The sequence below is a fragment of the Symphalangus syndactylus genome, chromosome 15 (assembly GCF_028878055.3).
Source record: "Symphalangus syndactylus isolate Jambi chromosome 15, NHGRI_mSymSyn1-v2.1_pri, whole genome shotgun sequence".
Classification (NCBI taxonomy): Eukaryota; Metazoa; Chordata; class Mammalia; order Primates; family Hylobatidae; genus Symphalangus; species Symphalangus syndactylus.
This window is the reverse complement of record NC_072437.2, coordinates 42,067,743-42,092,819: the sequence shown is the minus strand read 5'-3', so window position 1 is coordinate 42,092,819 and position 25,077 is coordinate 42,067,743. Positions and strand designations below refer to the sequence as shown.

Below are 25,077 nucleotides of genomic sequence, written 5' to 3'. Positions count from 1 at the left end.
TGGTATTTTTCTTATAGCTTCTTAACATATGCAAGACCTATTTGGAAAAAAAAATAGCTGTGGAAATTAGAATTTAAGGCTGATTATGTATATTATTTTAGTCAAGGGTTAGGGAGTTAGTAACATATACTAATTTTCACTGTATAAATTCAGCTCATCCTCCTCCATGTGATGAAACTGCCACCCTTACAAGGGGGAATCAGGGAGGATCCCAGAACTGTCTTAATGTTACTGTTTAGGCAACTCCAATGCTAGAAGTATCTCTCTTTATCACACACAAACGTGTAAAAGAATGTATGTTAGAGAAAACAAGAAATATATTAAGAAGTGAGTACAAACCATTGTTTTCTTTTTCAGAGCATGAGTTTAAAATCCTCCAAAGGGATACAGTTGTTTCTTCCAAGTGGGTCAGCAGGGGTATGAGAAAGAAACAGAAAAAGTTTAAATAAATAAAATCTCAGATTCTGTAGCCTCTTTTTCTTTGCATGGCAAACTGCAAGATACTCTCGAAGAATCAACACCCAGGATACCTCATTACCAGAGATAGAGAAGCAAATGAGAAAGGAGGTAAAGAATAAGCAGCCCCACAGCCTGAGAACAGATAAAAGAAGACAAGCAGAGGTCTTGGACACGGAATCACACAAAGGTTAGCCATTTGAGGATAAGAAATGAAATAAACTATTAGCAAATAACAATGGTAGCCTTTGGAGGGGAAAAAGAAGTCTGATTTCTATGGACCAAGAAGAAGTAGTTGTAACTGACTTCTGGTTGATATTTGGGCTACATGTGTCCATTTGTATCACTGCCTGATTTACAGGTGTAGCAGACTTATGACAGTGGCCCAGTAGACATGCCTCTTCAGAGACCAGGGGTACCAGAGCAATCCTAGTTTGCCAACAATCCCTGGGAGAAATGGTGATGGCAGTTCTGGTAGTTATTTCCCTACTGTCTCTCAGACCCAATCCAACCCTTCTATATTCAACTCTAAAAATGCCACAACTATGTGTCTGAAAACTGTATTTCCCACACTAACTTGACAACTGGCTTTCAGCCATATTCCACCAGTGGGAAGCACTATTGAGAGGCTGCAAGGTGGGGAAGAAAGAGCTGCTCCAGTGGGAGCATCTTCCATCTCTTGTGTGCATCCCTCCAGCATCTTTTAGCACCTTTAGAACCAGGTGTGTGTGGTCCCCGCAGAAGTCGAGGCATCCATACCGAGTCGGTCACTCTTCCGTGACAACTATCTGTTCCCTTCCATTCTTAGCCCTTGAGGCAGCAGCAACTCCTCTCCTTAACTTCTAAGCTGTTGTAACTAACATTGCATTAACCATTTTTGTAAAATGTTACATGAGTTTGTAATTGGGAGACAAGAAAGCAACACAACTACATGCTTTGCTATATGTGCATGAACTGAATAAAAGATGCACAGTAACCAATCACTGACAGACTTTGAAAGAAGCAACATGACTGTTCAGGGATCAAGATGCAGGTCTCTTATTTACACAGTGATTTGCAGATTAAAGAGCTAATGATGAAGTTTGCACTTTATACAATTAACCACAGTTGATGTACTATGGTAATTGATTTTTAATCATGGAGGACTGGTGTTATTTATGAAAACTGTGGTAACTGAAATTCGCGCACGTGAGAAGCGTCTACAGCAAGGATCTCCCATAGTTATTTGTTAAGTCTCAACTCTTTGGGGGTTCATAACTTTATTCCTTTTGAATTATAACTCATCTGCTTCAATAAATGTACCTCCAAACAGTCTTGACTGGTCTTTTTTCTTTTAGAAACAAATTCATGGTGAAGTTTTATGAGTAATAAAAGCAATCTGTTCCCTTCTATTCTTTTTCCTCATGCTATTTACACATTTCCTGGTGTTCACACACTAGATATGTGAGTCATGCTGCATCATGCCCATTGGCCCATGGGCACTGTGGGCTGTGCTACTCAACTGCCTTCTGTGTAAGTACATGCAAAGATTAGATGAGAGTGGGCACCTCATGAATATGGATTACAGTTGTTTCAAACCTTGTTTGCCATTCTTCAAAATTTCCTGCCTTAGAATTCTGCATCCATGGCCTTTGCCAGTTGACATTGCTTTATGAGAGTAGGCAGAGTGTATGTGGCTTGGCTGATGGACTATGGGTGGATGTGACATGTGCCAGACTGGGGCCTCATGAGATACGACATGTGTCTAGTCATCCTCTGGTTCTACAACTACATGCAGGAAAAGAGAACGCCCAAGGCTCTGCTGCTCCTCCTGCCTGAGCCCCAGTGTGAACACGTGTGGGACAGAAGTAAGGCAAGCCCCATAGGCTTGGAGCAAATCTTCTCAGTTGACCCCAGGGTAGATCAGCTGGACCGCAGTTAACCTGCAGATGTGCAGAATGAAAGCTTATTGTAAGCCACTGAGTTGTTGAATGTTTCATTACGCTTTTTTTTTTTTTTTTTTGGCAATAGCCGATGAATACAGGGCAACAGTATGTGTGAAGCTAATTAGAAAATCCCCCCAAAAGTTATACTGAAGAGCTCAAAGACTTTCCAGCTGGTAGAGAGAGGAAATGCAGACAAAGCTGAGGTGCTATGGAAAAAGAGACACAGAGTGGTTGCTTTTCACCTGGAATAAGTTTGGACTTCCCAGCCTTTTTTGCTTGCAGCAGCCTGAATTATCTGAAACATTAAAGAGCTCACTGTCTCTATTCCACGGCCTTCATGCCTGTGAAGGTTGGATCTCCAGAGTATATTAGAAGTAGTTAGAGTGGAAATGGAGAAATGTTGAGACTTTCCACAGGAGTCCCTATATCTAAATCTAACCAGGCCTGAAGGTAAATTTAATTCACCTTTTCAAATAAGGCCCTGGGAGTGGATGGTGGAACTACACAGCATCCACTTTCATTAGAACTGTCTGGGCCTTTCCTTTTCACCAAGACATAGAGCTCATAGGAGAAGGTCAGCCTTTTATGAAAATTACTAATGAACTGAATTATTACCGTCTCTCAAGTAAATCTCGAATCTACATAATCTCATTTGATTTTTCTCAACAGCTCAGTGAAAAAGGTGCTATTTATAGCTGCATTTTACATATGAGGAGACTAAAATATATATCCTAAGTCATTTGCTTGAGGCCACACAGTTAGTAAACCCAGAGGCTTAACATGTCTACTCTAGCCATATTATGCTACTTGTTTTTAGGAAGTAGTGGTAGAAACCAACTCCTGCCCTAGAAAGATTTTCATTATCCTAGGCAAGAAGATACAGTCCTTGAAATAAACAATTCAGAACAAAGAAAAAAAATATTTTTTTTTGCACTTTACTTATAGCAAACACAGACAAAATGCATTTCTTCCATGCATCAGGTGTTTTTATTCTCTGCTGGGCTTTGTTGTCTCATCTTTCTCCCCTGGGATTCTTTCTCTCCCCAGTACTCCTTTCTATAGCTTTAGTATTCACCATTTCCCCTCTCCCAATCCCTCAAAAAATCCAGAGCAGCTGAATTCATTTATTTTGCAAATATTATGGGTGCTTATTATGGGCAAGTCATTTTAATTTTGTAATGGACAATTATAACATTTCGGTTGTGTTAGTATTTCTGGGGATTCGTTGCCAATGGCAATCAGCACACTCCAGTACTTGATACCTGCCCCAGTTCCAGTCAAAAGAACTTTCTCTCAAAACTGACTTAAAAACACAGTCCAGTTAGTTCCATGCATTTCTGTCAGCCATATCACGCTTGAGCAGTCCTTGAACGATCAGGCCTTGGGCACTACATTCTTGCACACTCTCGTTACTGTTTTCACAACCTCTTTTCTCCACCCCTTCCCATGGTGCATCCTGAAACCTCTGTCCATTATAAACAAATTCCTTTACATTTTTAACCTCTTCCTTTCCCCTGTCTCTTTTCTTTCAGTCTATAAAACATGTTCATGAAGTTCCCTCAGTCTTTGGTAGCCACCATTCCAGAAAGAAATAAACAATAGCAAAGTCTAAGCTACCATACTAAATTTTGCCTTCTCTCCACTGTTCACGTTGAGTTCCCCACATTCAGTCTCCACTTAACTTCCCAGTTTCTCTTCATTCTACATCAGTCTGTCTTCTCCTCCCATGAAACTACATATGGATTTATGAGTTGCTAGATCCTCTCCATCTTGATCTTATTTGACTTCTTACTTGATCAAGCTCTGGCTTGTGAACTTCTCTCTTTTCTTGGCTTTTGTGACACCACCTCACTTAGCTCTTCTTTTCTTCTAGCAATTTTTTCATCTGCTTCAAGTGTACCTTATCCTCTAGGTCTTGTAAATATTGGGGGTTCATCAGGATTCTATCCTTAGCCTTCCCTCTTCATGTGCTGCATGTGCTTTCTGAGGAATCTCTTTCATATATATGGTTCTTACACCTATGTCTGCAGCTTAAATGTCTCTTCTATGCTTCAGATAGCAGATATCTGCCTACAGGATATTTCCACTTTGATATTCCACAAGGTCAAAATGTCAAAAATGAATTCAACTCCTTCTCTTGTCCTGTACACCTGTTCCCAACCCCACATGTTCAATGTCAGTGTGTCACATGGCCATCAGCTTTGTTGCTCAGCCAAGAGACTTGGAGTCTCCTAACTGTCCCTTTTATGCCCAATGTTCTCCATGCTTCCAATTTATCCTCCCACCATTGTGAAAGAGATAATTAAAAACTGCAAATCTAATCATTTTACTATTCCCCATCCTCATCCCTGTCCTTCTTGTGTCACAGCCTCTTTCTCTCAAACTCTCAGACATTTCAGTGGCTCCCCAGCACCTCAAAATGAAGTTCAAAGTTCTTACCATGCTCTGAACTTTGTTATTCAGACTCCTGTCCTAATTTCTCCTATTTTCCTTAAAATCCTTTACATTCTAATCACTTCATGATCCTTGCCACTCCTCTGAGTACTTATTTTTATGAATTGATAGTCACGGGAACTTTAAAAATATAAGATATTAGGAAAGAGAGTGGATAAAGCAGAAAAGAAGAATTATGGAGGGATGGCAAGATGTTTGTCTACCCACTAGCTGCAGAAGTTTAGGTAGAAAATAGGAGCTGTGTTCAAAAGACTATATCTGTCATCCATATCACGCTTAAGCTCTAAACAGATGCTGTACACTAGGTCACAGCAACAAAGATTGACAGAGTTGGGATGGGTCATTGACTTCTTCAGACCACAGCACAGCTCTGGTGCCCCGAAGGTATAGGGTAGAGGTAGGGGGATGATGGGGGCTGAGTAACCCCAGCACAGCAGTGCTTTCACAGAGGCCACTATGATTGAAGACCATGGTGAAGGTTCCTGATAAGTTTGGAATGGAAGAACATGAGGGGAGTAGTTGAGACCAGCTATTTTAGAGGATTACCAGGTATAACTGGGAAAGATGGTGAAAGAGGGGTGATATTCAGAAGTTATGCAGGTGGGGACTAGGCAGCAAACTACTTGTCTACTGGGTTGCAAGGAAAACTGAAGACATCTGATGGGGACTCCCTTAATTCCACTGCCAAACCTAAAAGCGGAATCAACTTTTTTACTCCTTACCTTGATTGTTTCTACTCCTGTCTAAGGGCAGTTCCTATAATTGTGCTTCAGATTTTTTCTCATCCTATCTTTTTGGCTGCCTTAAACTATCATTATTGCTCACTCTGTCTTCTTATTGAGACTCCTTTCTGTAGAGATTTAAACATAATTCCCTGGCTTCCCTCTATCTCCCCGACTTGCAAACTACAATCCTATCTCTCTTTCACCCTTAAAAATCTTCTGAAAAAACTTGCCTATACTCTCTCTCTATGTCCTTACCTTCCTTTGACTCCCATATTCATCACTAAAAAGCAAGCAGGCAGAGGGATGTTCCAGGATGGTCTAATAGGAACAGCTCCAGTCTACGGCTCCCAGCGTGAGCGACACAGAAGATGGTGATTTCTGCATTTCCAACTGAGGTACTGGGTTCATCTCACTGGGGATTGTCAGACAGTGGCTGAAGCCTACAGAGCAGGGCAGAGCATCGCGTCATCTGGAAAGTGCAGGGGGTCAGGGAATTCCCTTTCCTAGCCAAGGGAAGCTGTGACAGACAGTACCTGGAAAATCGGGACACTCCCACCCTAATACTGTGCTTTTCCAATGGTCTTAGCAAACAGCACACTAGGAGATTATACCCCATGCCTGGCTCAGAGGCCAGGAAGCTCAAACTGGGTGGAGCCCACTGCAACTCAAGGAGGCCTGCCTGCAACTGTAGACTCCACCTCTAGGGGCAGGGCATAGCTGAAAAGAAGGCAGCAGAAACCTCTGCAGACTTAAACATCCCTGTCTGACAGCTTTGAAGAGAGTAGTGGTTCTCCCAGCAAGGAATTTGAGATCTGAGAACAGACAGACTGCCTCCTCAAGTGAGTCCCTGACCCCCGAGTAGCCTAACTGGAAGACACCTCCCAGTAGGGGCCGACTCACACCTCCTACAGCAGGGTGCCCCTCTGAGATGAAGCTTCCAGAGGAAGGATCAGACAGCAACATTTGCCGTTCTGCAACATTTGCTGTTCTGCAGCCTCCGCTGGTGATACCCAGGCAAACAGGGTCTGGAGTGGACCTCCAGCAAACTCCAATAGATCTGCAGCTGAGGGTCTGTTAGAAGGAAAACTAACAAACAGAAAGGACATCCACACCAAAACCCCATCTGTACATCACCATCATCAAAGACCAAAGGTAGATAAAACCACAAAGATGGGGAGAAACCAGAGCAGAAAAGCTGAAAATTCTAAAAATGAGAGCGCCTCTTCTCCTCCAAAGGAATGCAGCTCCTTGCCAGCAACAGAACAAAGCTGGACGGAGAATGATTTTGATGAGTTGAGAGAAGAAGGCTTTAGATGATTGGAAATAAGAAACTTCTCCAAGCTAAAGGAAGATGTTTGAACCCATTGCAAATAAGCTAAAAACCTTGAAAAAAGATTACACGAATGGCTAACTAGAATAAACAGTGTAGAGAAGACCTTAAATGACCTGATGGAGCTGAAAACCATGGCACGAGAACTACGTGATGCATGCACAAGCTTCAGTACCCGATTTGATCAAGGGGGAGAAAGGGTATCGGTGATTGAAGATCAAATGAATGAAATGAAGCAAGAAGAGAAGTTTAGAGAAAAAAGAGTAAAAAGAAATGAACAAAGCCTCCAAGAAATATGGGACTATGTGAAAAGACCAAATCTATGTCTGATTGGTGTACCTGAAAGTGACAGGGAGAATGGAACCAAGCTGGAAAACACTCTTCAGGATATTATCCAGGAGAACTTCCGCAACCTAGCAAGACAGGCCAACATTCAAATTCAGGAAATACAGAGAACGCCACAAAGATACTCCTCAAGAAGAGCAACTCCAAGACACATAATTGTTAGATTCACCAAAGTTGAAATGAAGGAAAAAATGTTAAGGGCAGCCAGAGAGAAAGGTTGGGTTTCCCCATCAGACTAACAGCAGATCTCTCAGCAGAAACTCTACAAGCCAGAAGAGAGTGGGGGCCAATATTCAACATTCTTAAAGAAAAGAATTTTCAACCCTGAATTTCATATCCAGCCAAACTAAGCTTCACAAGTGAAGGAGAAATAAAATCCTTTACAGACAAGCTAATGCTAAGAGATGTTGTCACCACCAGGCCTGCCTTACAAGAGCTCCTGAAGGAAGCACTAAACATGGAAAGGAACAAACAGTACCAGCTACTGCAAAAACATGCCAAATTGTAAAGACCATCGATGCTAGGAAGAAACTGCATCAAATAACGAGCAAAATAACCAGCAAATATCATAATGATAGGATCAAATTCACACATAAAAATATTAACCTTAAATGTAAATGGGCTAAATGTTCCAGTTAGAAGACGCAGACTGGCAAATTGGATAAAGAGTCAAGATCCATCAGTGTGCTGTATTCAGGAGACCCATCTCACGTGCAGAGACACATATAGGCTCAAAATAAAGGGATGGAGAAAGATCTACCAAGCAAATGGAAAACAACAACAAAAAAAAACCAGGTGTTGCAATCCTAGTCTCTGATAAAACAGACTTTAAACCAACAAAAATCAAGAGACAAAGAAGGCCATTACATAATGGTAAAGGGATCAATTCAACAAGAAGAGCTAACTATCCTAAATATATATGCACCCAATACAGGAGCACCCAGATTCATAAAGCAAGTCCTTAGACATCTGCAAAGAGACTTAGACTCCCACACAATAATAAGAGGATATTTTAACACCCCACTGTCAACATTAGACAGATCAGTGAGACAGAAAGGTAACAAGGATATCCAGGACTTGAACTCAGCTCTGCACCAAGCAGGCCTAATAGACATCTACAGAACACTCCACCCCAAACCAACAGAACATATATTCTTCTCAGCACCACATCGCACTTATTCCAAAATTGACCACATAGTTGGAAGTAAAGCTCTCCTCAGCAAATGTAAGAGAAAAAAATTATAACAAACTATCTCTCAGACCACAGTGCAATCAAATTAGAACTCAGGATTAAGAAACTCACTCAAAACCACTCAACTACATGGAAACTGGACAACCTGTGCCTGAATGACCACTGGGTACATAACAAAATGAAGGCAGAAATAAAGATGTTCTTTGAAACCAATGAGGACAAAGACACAACATACCAGAATCTCTGGGACACATTTAAAGCAGGGCGTAGAGGGAAATTTATAGCACTAAATGCCCACAAGAGAAAGGGACAACCTAACCTCACAATTAAAAGAACTAGAGAAGCAAGAGCAAATACATTCAAAAGCTAGCAGAAGGCAAGAAATAACTAAGATCAGAGCAGAACTGAAGGAGATAGGGACACAAAAAACCCTTCAAAAAAATCAAAGAATCCAGGAGCTGGTTTTTTGAAATGATCAACAAAATTGATAGATTGCTAACAAGACAAATAAAAAAGAAAAGAGAGAAGAATCAAATAGATGCAATAAAAAATAATAAAGGGGATATCACCACCTATCCCACAGAAATACAAACTACCATCAGAGAATACTATAAACACCTCTATGCAAATAAACTAGAAAATCTAGAAGAAATGGGTAAATTTCTGGACACATACACCATCCCAAGACTAAACCAGGAAGAAGCTGAATCCCTGAATAGACCAATAACAGGCTTTGAAATTGAGGCAATAATTAATAGCCTACCAATCAAAAAAAATCCAGGACCAGATGGATTCACAGCCGAATTCTACCAGAGGTACAAAGAGGAGCTGGTACCATTCCTTCTGAAACTATTCCAATCAATAGAAAAAGAGGGAATCCTCCCTAACTCATTTTATGAGGCCAGCATCATCCTGATACCAAAGCCTGGCAGAGACAAAACAAAAAAAGAGAATTTTAGACCAATATCCTTGATGAACATCGATGCAAAAATCCTCAATAAAATACTGGCAAACTGAATCCAGCAGCACATCAAAAAGCTTATCCACCATGATCAAGTTGGCTTCATCCCTGGGATGCAAGGCTGGTTCAACATATGCAAATCAATAAATGTAATCCATCATGTAAACAGAACCAAAGACAAAAACCACATGATTATCTCAATAGATGCAGAAAAGGCCTTTGACAAAATTCAACAATGCTTCATGCTAAAAACTCTCAATAAATTAGGTATTGATGGGATGTACCTCAAAATAAAAAGAGCTATTTATGACAAAATCACAGCCAATATCATACTGAATGGGCAAAAACTGGAAGCATTCCCTTTGAAAACTGGCACAAGACAGGGATGCCCTCTCTCACCACTCCTATTCAGCATAGTGTTGGAAGTTCTGGCCAGACCAATCAGGCAGAAGAAAGAAATAAAGGGTATTCAATTAGGAAAAGAGGAAGTCAAATTGTCCCTGTTTGCAGATGACATGACTGTATATCCAGAAAACCCAATCGTCTCAGCCCAAAATCTCCTTAAGCTGATAAGCAACTTCAGCAAAGTCTCAGATACAAAATCAATGTGCAAAAATTACAAGCATTCTTCTACACCAATAACAGACAAACAGAGAGCCAAACCATGAGTGAACTCCCATTCACAATTGCTTCAAAGTGAATAAAATACCTAGGAATCAAACTTACAAGGGATGTGAAGGACCTCTTCAAGGAGAACTACAAGCCACTGCTCAACAAAATAAAAGAGGACACAAACAAATGGAAGAACATTCCGTGCTCATGGATAGGAAGAATCAATATCGTGAAAATGGCCATACTGCCCAAGGTAATTTATAGATTCAATGCCATCCCCATCAAGCTACCAATGACTTTCTTCACAGAATTGGAAAAAACTACTTTAAAGTTCATATGGAACCAAAAAAGAGCCCACATTGCCAAGACAATCCTAAGCTAAAAGAACAAAGCTGTAGGCATCATGTTGCCTGACTTCAAACTATACTACAAGGCTACAGTAACCAAAACAGCATGGTACTGCTACCAAAACAGAGGTATAGAGCAATGGAACAGAACAGAGCCCTCAGAAATAATAGCACAAATCTACAACCATTTGACAAACCTAACAAAAACAAGACATGGGGAAAGGATTCCCTATTTAATAAATGGTGCTGGGAAAACTGGCTAGCCATATGCAGAAAGCTAAAACTGGATCCCTTCCTTACACCTTATACAAAAATTAATTCAAGATGGATTAAAGACTTAAATCTTAGACCTAAAACCATAAAAACCCTAGAAGAAAACCTAGGCAATACCATTCAGGACATAGGCATGGGCAAGGACTTCATGACTAAAACACCAAAAACAATGGCAACAAAAGCCAAAATAGACAAATGGGATCTAATTAAACTAAAGAGCTTCTGCACAGCAAAAGAAACTACCATCAGAGTGAACAGGCAACCTACAGAATGGGAGAAAATTTTTACAATCTACCCATCTGACAAAGGTCTAATATCCAGAATCTACAAAGAACTCAAACAAATTTACAAGAAAAAAACAAACAACCCCATCAAAAAGTGGGTGAAGGATATGAACAGACACTTCTCAAAAAAAGACATTTATGCAGCCAACAGATACATGAAAAAATGCTCATCACTACAGGCCATCAGAGAAATGCAAATCAAAACCACAATGAGATACCATCTCACACCAGTTAGAATGGTGATCATTAAAAAGTCAGGAAACAACAGGTGATGGAGAGGATGTGGAGAAATAGGAACACTTTTACACTGTTGGTGGGACTGTAAACTAGTTCAACCATTGTGGAAGTCAGTGTGGCGATTCCTCAGGGATCTAGAACAAGAAATACCATTTGACCCAGCCATCCCATTACTGGGTATATACCCAAAGGATTATAAATCATGCTCCTATAAAGACACATGCACACGTATGTTTATTGCAGCAGTATTCACAATAGCAAAGACTTGGAACCAATCCAAATGTCCATCAATGATAGACTGGATTAAGAAAATGTGGCACATATATACCATGGAATACTATGCAGCCATAAAAAATGATGAGTTCATGTCCTTTGTATAGGGACATGGATGAAGCTGGAAACCATGATTCTGAGCAAACCATCACAAGTACAGAAAACCAAACACCGCATGTTCTCACTCACAGGTGGGAATTGAACAATGAGAACATTTGGACACAGGGTGGGGAACATCACACACTAGGGCCTGTCTTGGGGTGGGGGGTGGTGGGAGGGGGGAGGCATAGCATTAGGAGAATGCCTAATGTAAATGATGAGTTAATGGGTGCAGCACACCAACATGGCATATGTATACATATGTAACAAACTTGCATGTTGTGCACATGTACCCTAGAACTTAAAGTATAATAATAACAAAAAAAAGTAATTAAACTAAAGAGCTTCTGCACAGCAAAAGAAATTACCATCAGAGTGAACAGGTAACCTACAGAATGGGAGAAAATTTTTACAATCTACCCATCTGACAAAGGGTTAATATCCAGAATCTACAAAGAACTTAAACACATTTACAAGAAAAAATCAAACAACTCCATCAAAAAGTGGGCAAAGGAAGACACTTATGCAGCCAACAGACACATAAAAAAATGCTCATCATCACTGGCCATCAGAGAAATGCAAATCAAAACCACAATGAGATACCATCTCACACCAGTTAGAATAGCGATCATTAAAAAATCAGGAAACAACAGGTGCTGGAAAGGATGTGGAGAAATAGGAACATTTTTACACTGTTGGTGGGATTGTAAACTAGTTCAACCATTGTGGAAGACAGTGTGGTGATTCCTCAACGATCTTGAACTAGAAATACCATTTGACCCAGCCATCCCATTACTGGGTATATACCCAAAGGATTATAAATCATGCTCCTATAAAGACACATGCACACATATGTTTGTTGTGGCACTATTCACAATAGCAAAGACTCGGAACCAACCCAAATGTCCATCAATGATAGACTGGGTTAAGAAAATGTGGCACATATACACCATGGAATACTATGCAGCCATAAAAAAGGATAAGTTCATGTCCTTTGTAGGGACATGGATGAAGCTGGAAACCATCATTCTGAGCAAACTATCGCAAAGACAGAAAACCAAACACTGCATGTTCCACTCATAGGTGGGAGCTGAACAATGAGAAGACTTGGACACAGGGTGGGGAACATCACACACCAGGGCCTGTTGTGGGGTGGGGGAAGGGGGGAGGGATAGCGTTAGGAGATATACCTAATGTAAATGACGAGTTAACAGGTGTGGCACACCAACATGGCACATGTATACATATGTAACAAACCTGCACGTTGTGCACATGTACCCTAGAACTTAAAGTATAATAATAATAATCATCATCATCATCATAAAGCAAGCAGGCAAAACAAAACCACCACCTTCCAGGGTTGCCGATGGCTTCCTTACCCTAAAATCCAAGATATATTTTACATGTCATTTATCTGACTTTGCAATCCTTGACATTGATTATCATTCCCTCATTCCTAAAGCCATTTTATTTTTTTACTTTGGCCTCTTTAACTCTTTCCTGTTTTTTTCCTACCTCTTTGGCTGCCCCTTCTACTTCTCCTTTGCAGAATTAGCCTATACTACCTAGATTAAATGGAGAGCTGCTCATTCTATATTTGATCTCTAGAGAGTCCAGTTCTTACCTATCAGTTAAATTTAGATTTCCATATCGATAATTCTCAAATTTTATGTCTTTGCACTGCAGCCACACTGGCCTTTCAGCTCTTCAAATGCACCATATTTGGTCCCCCTATATTTTTGCACAAACTGTTCATTCTATCAAGAATATGCTCCCCCCTGGTAAACTCTTGTTCAGTTTTCAGATCTCAACTGAACCTCTTATGAGAAGCCTTTTCTCACATCATCCTAGGTCAGGTTCATTTGCCTTGCACTTGCATATTACTGTCTCTTTCCTTCAGATAATTTAATTTACAGTTAACGAGTTTGTTCCGTCTCCTCCCATTTCGGACGATTTCAACTCTCCTGATCTATGTTAAAGCAGAGAGCAAAGCAAACATTAGTTGTTTTCATTGTCATCCACCTTTTTGAGGTAGATGAGATCTGCCATTTCTCAGTCTAGAGTCTCTTTTAGTTAGCAATACTGGTGGAAGAATAAAAGAAGCAACATGCATGTGGCACTTACTGGCACTGGTTGCAGTGAAGCCATTGGGAGAAATGAGTCTGCAGTGCCTCCAGAAACTCTCAGGTGAGCAAACTCAATTTATTCCTTTTCTATACCTCCAATCCTTGCTTTCCCAAGTTCATTCTTAACAGGGAGCACACATCCCTCCAAGGCATTTCTGCATGTCCAATACGTTGCTAGTTAGCTGTTATTCTGCCTTTGATTACTTTTTTCTCTTTTCCAAATTAAACTTTTTGAGATATTTTAAATTCACAAAGATGTAAGAAATAACACAGAGAGATCCCATGTGTCCTTTTCCAAATATCCCCCAATGGTGTTGTCATGCAAAACTGTAGTATGATATCATATCCAAAATACCGACAGTGATACAGTCAAGATACAGAATGTTTCCATCACCATAAGGATCCCTCATGTCGCCCTTCTACAATCCCATCTACTTCCTTCCCACCCCCACCACCTTCATAACGCCTAGCAACCAGACTCTGTTTCTCACTTCTATATTTGATTTCTGTATGTTTATCTTTTTTTGTTTGGGGGTTTTTGCTTTTTTTAGACAGGGTCTCACTGTGTCGCCCAAGATGGAGTGCAGTGGTGTGATCATGGTTTACTGCAACCTCTGCTTCCTGGACTCCAGCGATCCTTCTACCTCAGCCTCCCAAGTAGCTGGGATCACAGGCACATTCCACCACACCCAGCTAGTTTTTGTATTTTTTTGGTAGAGGCGGTGTAAGGAACATGGAAGTGCTTTGGTCAAGGACAGGCCGAAGTAAATATCCAGAGTGACTCAGCGAGTCTAGAGTGCAGGTGTATAATTCGACTTGTTACCATAGCCACATAGAGATAACATAGAGAAGTTCACCACCATAGCCATAACATAGGGAAGGTTCATCACTTGGCTCTATGCCACTATTGCCTGTAAAATAGATAATTGCCCTGTTGACACTGTGCAGGCACACTGGCACCCAGAGAAAGAGAGCCAAAGCTGTCCGTCTTTGCAGACAGACAGAGGAGAGCCAGGACACAGCTCGGCCCGCTGGTGCCCAAAGAGAGTTTAGCTGCTGACCCCGAAGGCAAGGGAGAGCTGGCCGCACAGCTGTGTGTGGGGGCCGCCTGACTAAGAGCCCAGACAGGGCGGAGAGAGCTGTTTATGAGAGCTGCTGCTGAATAAAATCATCTTTCACCTGCCTATGGTTCCCCAAGGGTTCTTTCTGCTCATCTACCCACTCCCTTGAACCTCAGCATGGGCTGGAACCTGACCCTGGGCATGACATGTGGCGTAGTCACGAACCTGACAGACAGGGTTTCACTATGTTGCTCAGGCTGGTCTTGGACTCCTATACTCAAGCAGTCCGCCCACCTCGGCCTCCCGAAATGCTGGGATTATAGGCGCGAGCCACTGCGCCTGACCTGTATGTTTATCTTTTATCCTGGAACCTTACTGAGCTCATTTATTTTACATATAGAATTTTGTATGTAGACAATGTTATCTGCAAATAGGGAGTTTTAATGTTTTAACTCCTTTCCAATCTCTATTTTTTCTTTTTGCTTTGTATCACATTAGCTACAATTTCCAGCACTATGTTAATTAACAATGGTAAAAGCAGACATCTCTGCCTTGTTTTCCTATCAGAGGGAAGTAATTCAGTCATTCATCATTAATGAACATGATCTGTAGCTTTTTTGTAGGTGCTTTTTATCAAGTTGAAGAATTTCTAATTTCCTAAGAAGTTTTATCATTTCTGTATCACAAACATTGAATTTTGTCAAGTGCTTCTTCTGATTGATAAAATCATGTGATTTACTTTTATTCAGCCTGATGATAGTCAATTCTAAAATATTAAACCAGATTTGTATCTCTGGAATAACCTTCATTTGGTCTTTAAAAAGTATTGCTAAATTCTACTTGCTAATATTTTGCTAAGGATTTTCACATCTATATTCATAAGGATATTGGCCTGTAGTTTCTACCCTGTTGTGCTGTCTCTGGTTTTGGTAACAGAATAATTCTATCTTCATAAAATGAAGTATTCTCTCCTTTTCTATTTTCTAGAAGAGATTGTATAGAATTAGTGTTAATTCTTCTTTAAATATTTGGTAGAATTCTCCAGTAATTCTTCCATCCCCAGACACTCTGATGTTATCAGCATGTAGCATGACCCAGGCATTGGGATTTTAAAAATCTCCCCAGGTGATTATACTGTGCAGTGTGAATTTCTTAACATTTCCAATTAAAAAATACTGGAAATTTGTCAAGTCTGAAGTCATAGACAACAACCTTTAAAAACTGGTTTGAAATGTTCTTGACATTATGAATATTCACCTGTATTTCCAGACAGATTTGATTTATATATCTCTGGGATAAACAAAGAACATTTTAACATTAAAAGTGCAAAAATGTCAGATTTCAAAGGCTTTTTTGTCACTTGTACTTTTTCTTCTTAAAAATCAGAAGTACGAAATGGTCTTTTTATTAACCTATGTCCTAAATTCAAAATCCCCCAAACAAATACACTGCATACTAGAAAATCAGTTTCATGATTCAGAGCATCGAATACAAAATGGACTACTGCTTCAATAATACACATCTTAGATTTATAAAGTGAAACAAACACCGAGAATTTAAGAAAACTGTCATAGTATTGCAAACCCTTGAATATTGAAAGTAATGTCACATGGGTACAAAATGTTCCCATTTGCATTTGAGTAAGAACACGGCCACTATATGAATAGCTAACGAAAATATTCATGGTTTGCAGGAAATTCTTTCCAATGAAATGAATTAAGCTTTCAAAAATGAACCGGACACCGCCGCTTACATCTGTAATCCCAGCACTTTGGGAAGCTGAGGCAGGCAGATTACGTGAGCTGGAGTTCAAGACCAGCCTGGGCAACACGGCAAACCGTCTCTACAAGAAATACAAAAATGAGACAGGCGTGCTGTTGCATGCATATAGTCCCAGCTACTCGGGAAGCCAAGACAGGATTGCCTGAGCCCAGGGAAGTCAAGGTTGCAGCAAACCGAGATCACGCCACTGCACTCGAACCTGGGCTACAGAATGACACCCTGCCTGAAAAGAAAAGAGAAAGAAAAAAAAAAAAAGCCTTTTCTGTTTATGACAAAAAAAAAAAAAGATGGAAAAACCATTTTCCCATTATCTAGTTTTCTTTTCATAGTCCAATTGATGTTTTATTTGTATCAGTATGTACTTCATGGGGAAAACACAAATTGCTTTTCTGGAGAAAAGGCGTTTGGAGTGTTGATTAAAAATATGGGGACGTTTTTGTTATGAGTTTTTATTTGGCGGCTCTGTGAATTCTCATAGTAAATACAGTATGAAAAATGAAAATTCCAGTCCAGATTCTGACACTTATTTTACCTTATTTAATAAAAATAATCTCCCATACCTTTCAATAGAGACTCATGATAAGACTATCAAAAGTTTCTTGAAAACTTATAAAACATCTGTAGTTTAAAGAAAAAAAATCTGCTATGGTATACAAAATCCTGGCAATTACATATAGTGGAAAATATCCGTAAGTGTCACTACTGCAGCAGAGCTTAACTACTGTATTAGGCATAATTTGGTTTCTGTTATGAATATGGAATAAATTCAGTAAGTTCTAACGTATTTCAGAGAAAATAACAGGCTGTTCACAAAGCAGAATTCTTATTTATACATATCTTTGTAAAAGAAAATTCAAAATGTATCACGAGTTTTAAAAACTATATATATTGACCAGCAAGTTCTGAGAATATATCATGAATAATCAAAGGCATGGTGTTCACAGCATTGTTTATACTAAAAAGTGGAAATAAGTTCCCAAAATGAGAATTGATGCATTACATTGACTCATCTTCAAATAATGGAGGGGCCATTAAAAATAGTATCAGTATCATAAGGGAAAAAAAGTTCCAAGGCAATAAAAATTATATAATTCCATTTTTAAAATGTCTGGAGATCATTTATAAATGACTGGCTATCATAGTACCTCCACGCTTTTAAAAATTTTTAGCTTCTCCACAATATTACATGATTTAAAAAAAGATTAAAGGACAAATTCTTTCATTGTGCAGAAACATTTTTCAGGTAAGTGAAGGCTGACAACATGCTTAATCTGCAAATACTCCACGGGGGCTGGCCATACATGTGTACATATACACAAACATGTACCTTTTTAAAATAATTGTACCATTATTAACCAAAGTCCTCAACTTCACTAGATCTTTTAACTAGATTTTTATCAAAATTTGTCTATCTGTAGATGAGAATGTATTTTCTTGCAGAAGCAGTGTCACGTTACCATGTTAGATGACAGAAGATACATATGCGATGAAAATCGAAATAATTCAAATTCATCATTCAATAAAACTATTAAATGTGAAATGAACATGCTGAATGCTGGAAAAGCAGGCCAAATCAGATCGGGGGAAAATGGATCAGATGAACTGTAGAAAGTACAGTTCTGAAAACTTTCAACAGCTTTGCAAATTGACATTATAAGCACTTTGTGTCTAATTTCACTTCAGAAACTATGGCATTCCTTCTTTAACATCACAATAGTATTTTTATTCTTATCATATGATAAAGAGAATTTTTTGGCTGCCAAGCAGAATAAGGAGAAAAACTTCCAGGCAGTAAAGGAGTCAGGTATCTGTGGGAAGGATCATGAGGACCTGTGTATGTGTGAAAGGAGGAGACATAAAGCCAGTGACATATTGGTGCCAAAATTGACTTAATACAACTTAAAATGGAGGGTAAAGAGGGGAAGGGAAACAGGAAATGTGGAGTCATTTCTTCGTATAAACATTTTCAGAATTCTCAATTATGTAATGCCTAATGAATGCAATTTTTTCCTAGTATAAATTAACTGATGCAAGATGTAGGACAGTTTTAAAACGTTAACGACTGTTTTCAGTAAGGCTTTTATTTTAAAAATTTTCAAAATATAAAAATAATAAACAATATGGATTTAACAAAACATAATTCAACTATAAATAATAAAAATGTTGACAACCCCACATAAACATTTAATACTATAAACATTCTAAGCATATAAGAGTAGTTTTCTAGTTCAAGTTTTATCTTTTTTCAGTTCAAGTTTTATTATTACTTTAAAAAAATAAACAAAAAAGCTGCTACAGCTTAACCAATTGCTTTCGCTCCACTCAAAGAGCAGGGAAATTTTTTCCCCATGCCAACACACATTCATGAAATGGGATACTTATGGGCACAGGTATTTAAAACTGGAACAATCCAGTCTCCAGACAAGAAAACTCCTTTGGTGTTTTTCAATTCAACAGTCCACAGAAATTGAGTTAAAATAAACCACTTATTAGAAGAAATCTTGTGCCAGACAGTATGTTCTGAAGTAGCATCATACCCAAAACAGGTTTAGCCTTCTGAGAATGAAAAGCAGGCATCCATGAATGCTTTGCTGATACTTTAAACATTCTATCATATGAACATTCATTAAGGTGCTGGAAGGAAATCTTGGGGACAAAACAAAAAAATCGACACATCAATGCAAAAACCTACAATGCAATAATACATCTCTTTACAACTCACCAAACGTTCTGTAAATATTTAAGAATCACTATGCCTCCTGTTGAGTGACGGACATGGGAATTTAAAGCAAAGCAGGATTACATATTTTAGTATTAGAAGTTTTTCATTTGAAATAAGGGAAAACAGCCATGCTGAATGAGTTTTTGGATTCTAGCCAAATTAACTGCCTTCCTCTTAACAAAATAATTTTCTTTTTGGGAAGACGGGCACAAATAAGTGTAAGGTCATTCTGCATCACATTCTTAAATTATGATGTGTTTCTAATGGGCTGGGCTCTTTATCTGACTCAGCACAGACCACTTTTATAATTATGCTGCTACGTTATAATAAATCACAAGCAATCAGATTAAAACCTAGCAAAGTCTGAACAATGGGTTCAAAAATGATACTGAAAGGTTTTATAGCACCAATGACTTTTTCCTAAGACACTTGAGGGGCCTGTATCATTTTAAAGTATGATTTATCTTGTAAACAAGACCAAAAATATTCAGTTGATCTGTATTTTGAGCAGTTATAAACTCTATTAAAAAAACAAATATAGCATGACTAGAGCAGCTTAATAGTGTAAAATCTAAGTATATTGAAAAATATAAAGATATACAAAAGGCTTTCATTATGCAATCATGCAGAGGAAACTGCTTCATTCAATTACACAAAAGTGATTCTGTACAGTTATCTACAATAGCTCCATGAGAATCCTATTTAGGAAAATAAAATGATGAAAACCTTATGTTTAATTAACCAACATGGAGATTTTAAATATGTAACTGACTAGATCTCAAAGCAATTTTCAAAAAGCGCAGTGATCTTAGTGAGAATCAAGTCATCTTGAATTCTGATTCTCAATGGTATCTTCAATTTTGTTTTGCTTTGTTTTTAATTTTAAAAGCGAAAAATGAAAAATCAAACCAAACCAAACCAAAACTCCAGGATGACAAAGTTGCAGGTAGTGGTATGTGGTCCATATCCATTAAACAATCAACACTGTTAACACCAAGTTTAGTGTCTTCAGAAAATGGTCTTTACCCTAGCAGTAAACCACTGTAGTACGGGTAGAAAATTCTTTGCTTACAATTAAAAATACTCAACTAATTTGGGAAAATATTTATGAATACCTTGTGGCTAGTTTGCAAATGTGAACCAAAAGTCTAACAACAACAACAAAAAAGCCTTGTAAACTACTAGGTCCTTAAAATATTAGAAGACTTTCCAAATTATGTATTTTTAACCAAGCCTAGAATTAACCATGCTGTGTCCAACCAATGTGGATCAAAACAGTTAATTTACATGATGACTGATGTGTTTATTACATTCTTATTTTTCATGACAAATGCAATGCATACTCAAGGAGAAAAAAAAAGTTTGCAGAATATTCAGCTTTGTACCAAAAAAAAAAAAAGTGATAAAGGTAGTATGGCTGGATAAAAATAAAAACAAGGGTGAATAAAAATCAGTGTAAACTGGACTTTTCTAATATAGTTACTACCAAGTATAGCTTCCAACTTTTTAAATGCCTCCTGAGAATCTATGAAGGAATACCCAGAAACTAAGTGCAAACATTTCTTATAGTGCCCATTATAAAAAGGATATTGTGGGTACATATTTAGGATGAGATTTAATCATATTCTTTATAAGTAATTCTAAGCCATATTAAGCCATACTGCTTATAAATAATTTGGACATACACTTCTTAAAATAGTTAAAAACTAGTCTTCACCAATGTTAGGCACACAACACTATTTCCTCTTGCTTTAAAGGTCGTCTTCGATGTCTTGATTGAAAGTCAAAAAAATGTGAAAAAATTATGTTAAGACATATAATTTTTAAAATATTTATAATCCACAGATCATCATTTGTCACTTGGAAGAAAATTATTTTCTTTGTTGGCTTTGAAGAGCTAAGAAATTTTTTAAAAATATTTGGGTAAATGACCTTGGCAACATCAGAAAGTATATTCAGAAGAAATGCACAAGCTATTACAGTACATAAAAAAGTACTTTATCATCTATTCAAAATTATTTTAAGTGGCTATCCTACTCCCAGAAATATATCTTAAGATCCCCCCAAAATTAAAACCAAACTCGTGTTTAACTTTTTAATTCATTTTCATTTTAAATTGCTCATGCTAATGAACACAGTAGTATGGCTTTACAGATTTCCTAGACACAATCCTCAATTTGGCTCAGACTGAATATACGTCATCCAAGAGAACTTTTCCGTTCCTTCTTAAGGTGTTTAAAAAATAAATGGCTATAAAGTACGGGGAGAAAACATTTAAGAATAAGGTCAGAGCACACATTCAGATACACTTTGGACTCAGATGTACTCTTAGAGATCTGTAGAGATAAAATGCTAATTATAGTACATGTAAACATCTGTTCAAATTGATAAAGAGTGAACATAAAATAAGATGATATTGTAACAGTCGTCTCCAGACAGGAAATGGTCTTGCTCTTGCAGTCACAAAGCTAAATTCAGGCAATGATGATCTCTCTCTGCTGGAAAAAGAGAAGACTATTAAAAAAAACTTTGAAAATAACAAATAAATCTAAAACTTGAATCACATCATAAATTGACCTCCAACTTTTCTAAACATTAAAAAAATCTATTTGAGAAAGAAATCAAAATCAAAGTTGCAGGAAAATTACACAAAGCTTTGGGCTAAAATGATTTTAACAAAACCTCTCTGCATCATGCTTCCTTCAAACATTAGGCTGCAAAAGATCACAGCATACAACATATCTATGGCCTAAAATTTTCATTAGGAAAACTAGTAACTGATATGGAAAATTTTCACAGAGATGTGGGTACGCAAAGAAATTTTAAGAAATCATGAACAAATTCCAAGATGTTGTAAATAAAAATGAAAACAGATACAATTTTCTTAAGGTTTCCCAAAGATTTCAAAGTAATTGCAAGATACATCTAATTTCCTTAAACTCCATATGATAATCATTTCATTTGTTAATCACATTATATGAAGTAAAAGTATACTAAGCACAAAGGCCCACAGTAAAAATAAAAGGAATACATAGAAATCAGACAGTGCCTGGTATACAAGGAGAGGCTAACTTTGGATGATGGGAAATGAGTAGATGGATGAAATAAACAGTGAGGGAGGAATTTAGGAAGTAGCAAGTATAAAAAGTAGATACGAAAAAAAGTAGAATTTTAAAATGCTTTTAATTACATTAAGTAACAAGCACATAATATGGATAAACTGCAAGAAAGTTACTAGCAAATTAGGTGTTTTTCTACTAAGCAAGTTTGATGTTTTTCATTAGCAATTATTGGGAACGGCAGTCATGTTCACCAAAGTTTCTTTCCTAGGATTTTTAGGTAGCAACTTTGGAAGATTATCTATTGCCATCTGATAGGTATATAATGATCAGAAAGGAAAAATTTAAAAACTGCTCTTCCCTAAAGGCCTGTATACATACCTTTGAGCAACTAGCCAGTTCAAGAAGTTAACAGGAACAAGGCAGTTCCTGAGATCTGGGAAAACGAAATTTTCTTCTTGTCTTACAAATACTGTACACTAGAAATTTAATTCTGCATTAAATTTCCATTTGTAATTTACAGTATTTTATAAGAACAAGAAAAGACCCGAAAGAAAGACCAAAAAGTTAACTAAGCCAGAATTTCACGCAGGAAATTTTTGTTTTAAAAGGCTAAGACTTTTGTAAGTGGGGTGTGTGTGTGTGTGTGTGTGTGTGTGTGTGTGTTGGGTGGAGCTTACAAAACTTATATACATTCTAGAAGAACTAAAACTAGTTTTCTATCATTAGTCTACATTGTGTGTAAGGGGGGAAAAGAAAAGAAAACATATTAAGTTTGCTTCATACTCTAAAATAGCCAGTGATATTTCAACATACCAAATAAGCAACTGTTGCTTCCTTTTTGAACCCTTATAGCCAACGGTTAGTGTTCCAAGTATGGATAGAGTCCCCCAAAATCAGTTCTAGTAAGAAGACATTTCTTTCAATTAAACTTAGCCACACTTTCTACAGGAAATCAGCTAAAACAGTGAAGTCCTGTCTTTAAACTACTAGTTGTCACATTTAATCAAATCACAATAAAACAAAAGCTATGGAATACTCTCCCATTCCTGCAACATGTTTTCATCAAATGCTTGGGTATCAGTTAAATATAAAATTTAATTTGATTATGTTACAATTATCCAGTAACATTTAAAACAACACTGCTTAAGTAGAGACACAAAATATTGGGTGAAATATGTAAAACGACAACTCAACCATCCCTTGAAATAATCCTAATCAATCTTTTAACCAGTAATACACAATGTTCCTCAATTTTTTCCTGTAGGAAGAGGCGACCTACATTGCTGTCCTCAATCCTTTACCAACTCCCAACTCAGCCTGCAGCCCAGGTCTGTACTAAAGTAAAATAATCTGTTAGGAGAGTTGCAGAATTAAAAATGTGTTTCTAGTTTCAGGTAGCATATTGGTTTTTGTTTTTTTTTTTTTAAAAAGAGTAAACTGAGATGGAAAGGACAATTTAAATCCATATTGGTGAGAGAACTGACTGTATCTGCATTACTAGCAAGTGCTTCTACTTTAAAACTCTGAATTTAGAAGAAAAATGAAAAGTTACAATTGGGAAAAGGAAGTGCTGCTGAATACAGAAGTTCATCTCTATTTTATAGGCTGAATGTAATTTGTGCTGGCAAATGCAAGCATGTAGGAACACTATGCAAAAAATTGTACCAAGAGGCATCATATAAATTATCATAACCAAATCCAAGTTGTTTCCAATGATAAAATGATAGAAAACAACAACGATAACAGGGAGAACTGGCTTAGATATATTAAATTGTTTTGTATCAAACACTAATATAATACCAGGGAAACTATAGATGTAAAGGGACCTTAGAGATCATCTAGTCCAACTCTTTATTTTACAGACAAGGAAACAACCCTGGATAAGGCAAGAGACTTGTCTAAGGCCACAGAGTTAGTTGCAGAATTGGGACCAAAAGCTAAATCTCTTATAAACCTTGTCTAGTATTCTAAACTAGATCACCTTTGGATATAAAAATTAGTGGGATGGACTAGACTGGTGGCTCTTAGCATTTCTAATCATATACACTGACAGAAACCAAAAGTGTATTTTACCTCTGAAACAGACTACAACATTTATTACCCCAAAATATTAATGCCTTACTAAATGTTGTGGAAATTCCACTAAGCCTACATATGTGTATACCTCCATCAGTACTTGTAAGCCCACAAGTGGCAAACTCGAATTGTATCAATTGCTTAGCAAAATGCTCCCAAGTGACTGAGGAGATCTTCAAGAGATTTTTGGAAAATTGATAAGAATTAACAAGGGAGGTATTTGTCACTCTATGATTGGAGATTTAAATATGCATTCATTCATTCATTAATTCATCCAACAAACATTTGAGTGCCCATTATAAGCCTGGCTTTGTGATAAGCACTAGAAATAAAATGATGAATAAGACATGGTCCACCTTCCTAGAGGAGCTTGTAATCTAGTGGGGAAGACAGACATAAACCAGATAAATTATATTACAATGTAAGTACTGTAACAGAGATATGAACAAAGTGCTGTATTAAAAGGGAGGGTATAAGTATGAACTGGCGAATGACCAAGAAGTCTGCTAATTTGGTGCAGTATCTTTGAGGCAAGAACTACCATATTTACTACAAACACAATCTCATGTTCCACTCCATCAATAGTTAGGAAAGCAGCAGCATCAACGTAGAGTTAAAAAAAAAAAAAAGTTGGCACTGAAATCAGAATGCTTGCATTCAAATCTATTTTCACCCACTAGCTATGACTGGGCAAATCATTCCATCTCTATTAGCCTAAGTTTCCTTATCTGTAAA

General features: G+C 37.8%; 1 protein-coding gene across 7 annotated transcripts in view; it reads right to left on the bottom strand.

Moving 5' to 3' along the window:
- Positions 1-18,542: 18,542 nt before the first annotated feature.
- RBM26 (RNA binding motif protein 26) overlaps positions 18,543-25,077 on the bottom strand; it is an 87,424-nt gene continuing 80,889 nt past the window's right edge. For 4 of the 7 annotated variants that reach the window (XM_063618713.1, XM_063618716.1, XM_063618714.1 and 1 more), the window contains exon 21: positions 18,543-21,702. In XM_063618713.1, coding sequence (XP_063474783.1) covers positions 21,679-21,702 — 24 coding nt within the window. In that variant the 3' untranslated portion in view covers positions 18,543-21,678. The remainder of the gene's footprint in view (positions 21,703-25,077) is intronic. The other 3 variants (XM_063618717.1, XM_063618715.1, XM_063618719.1) reach the window with 1 other exon arrangement.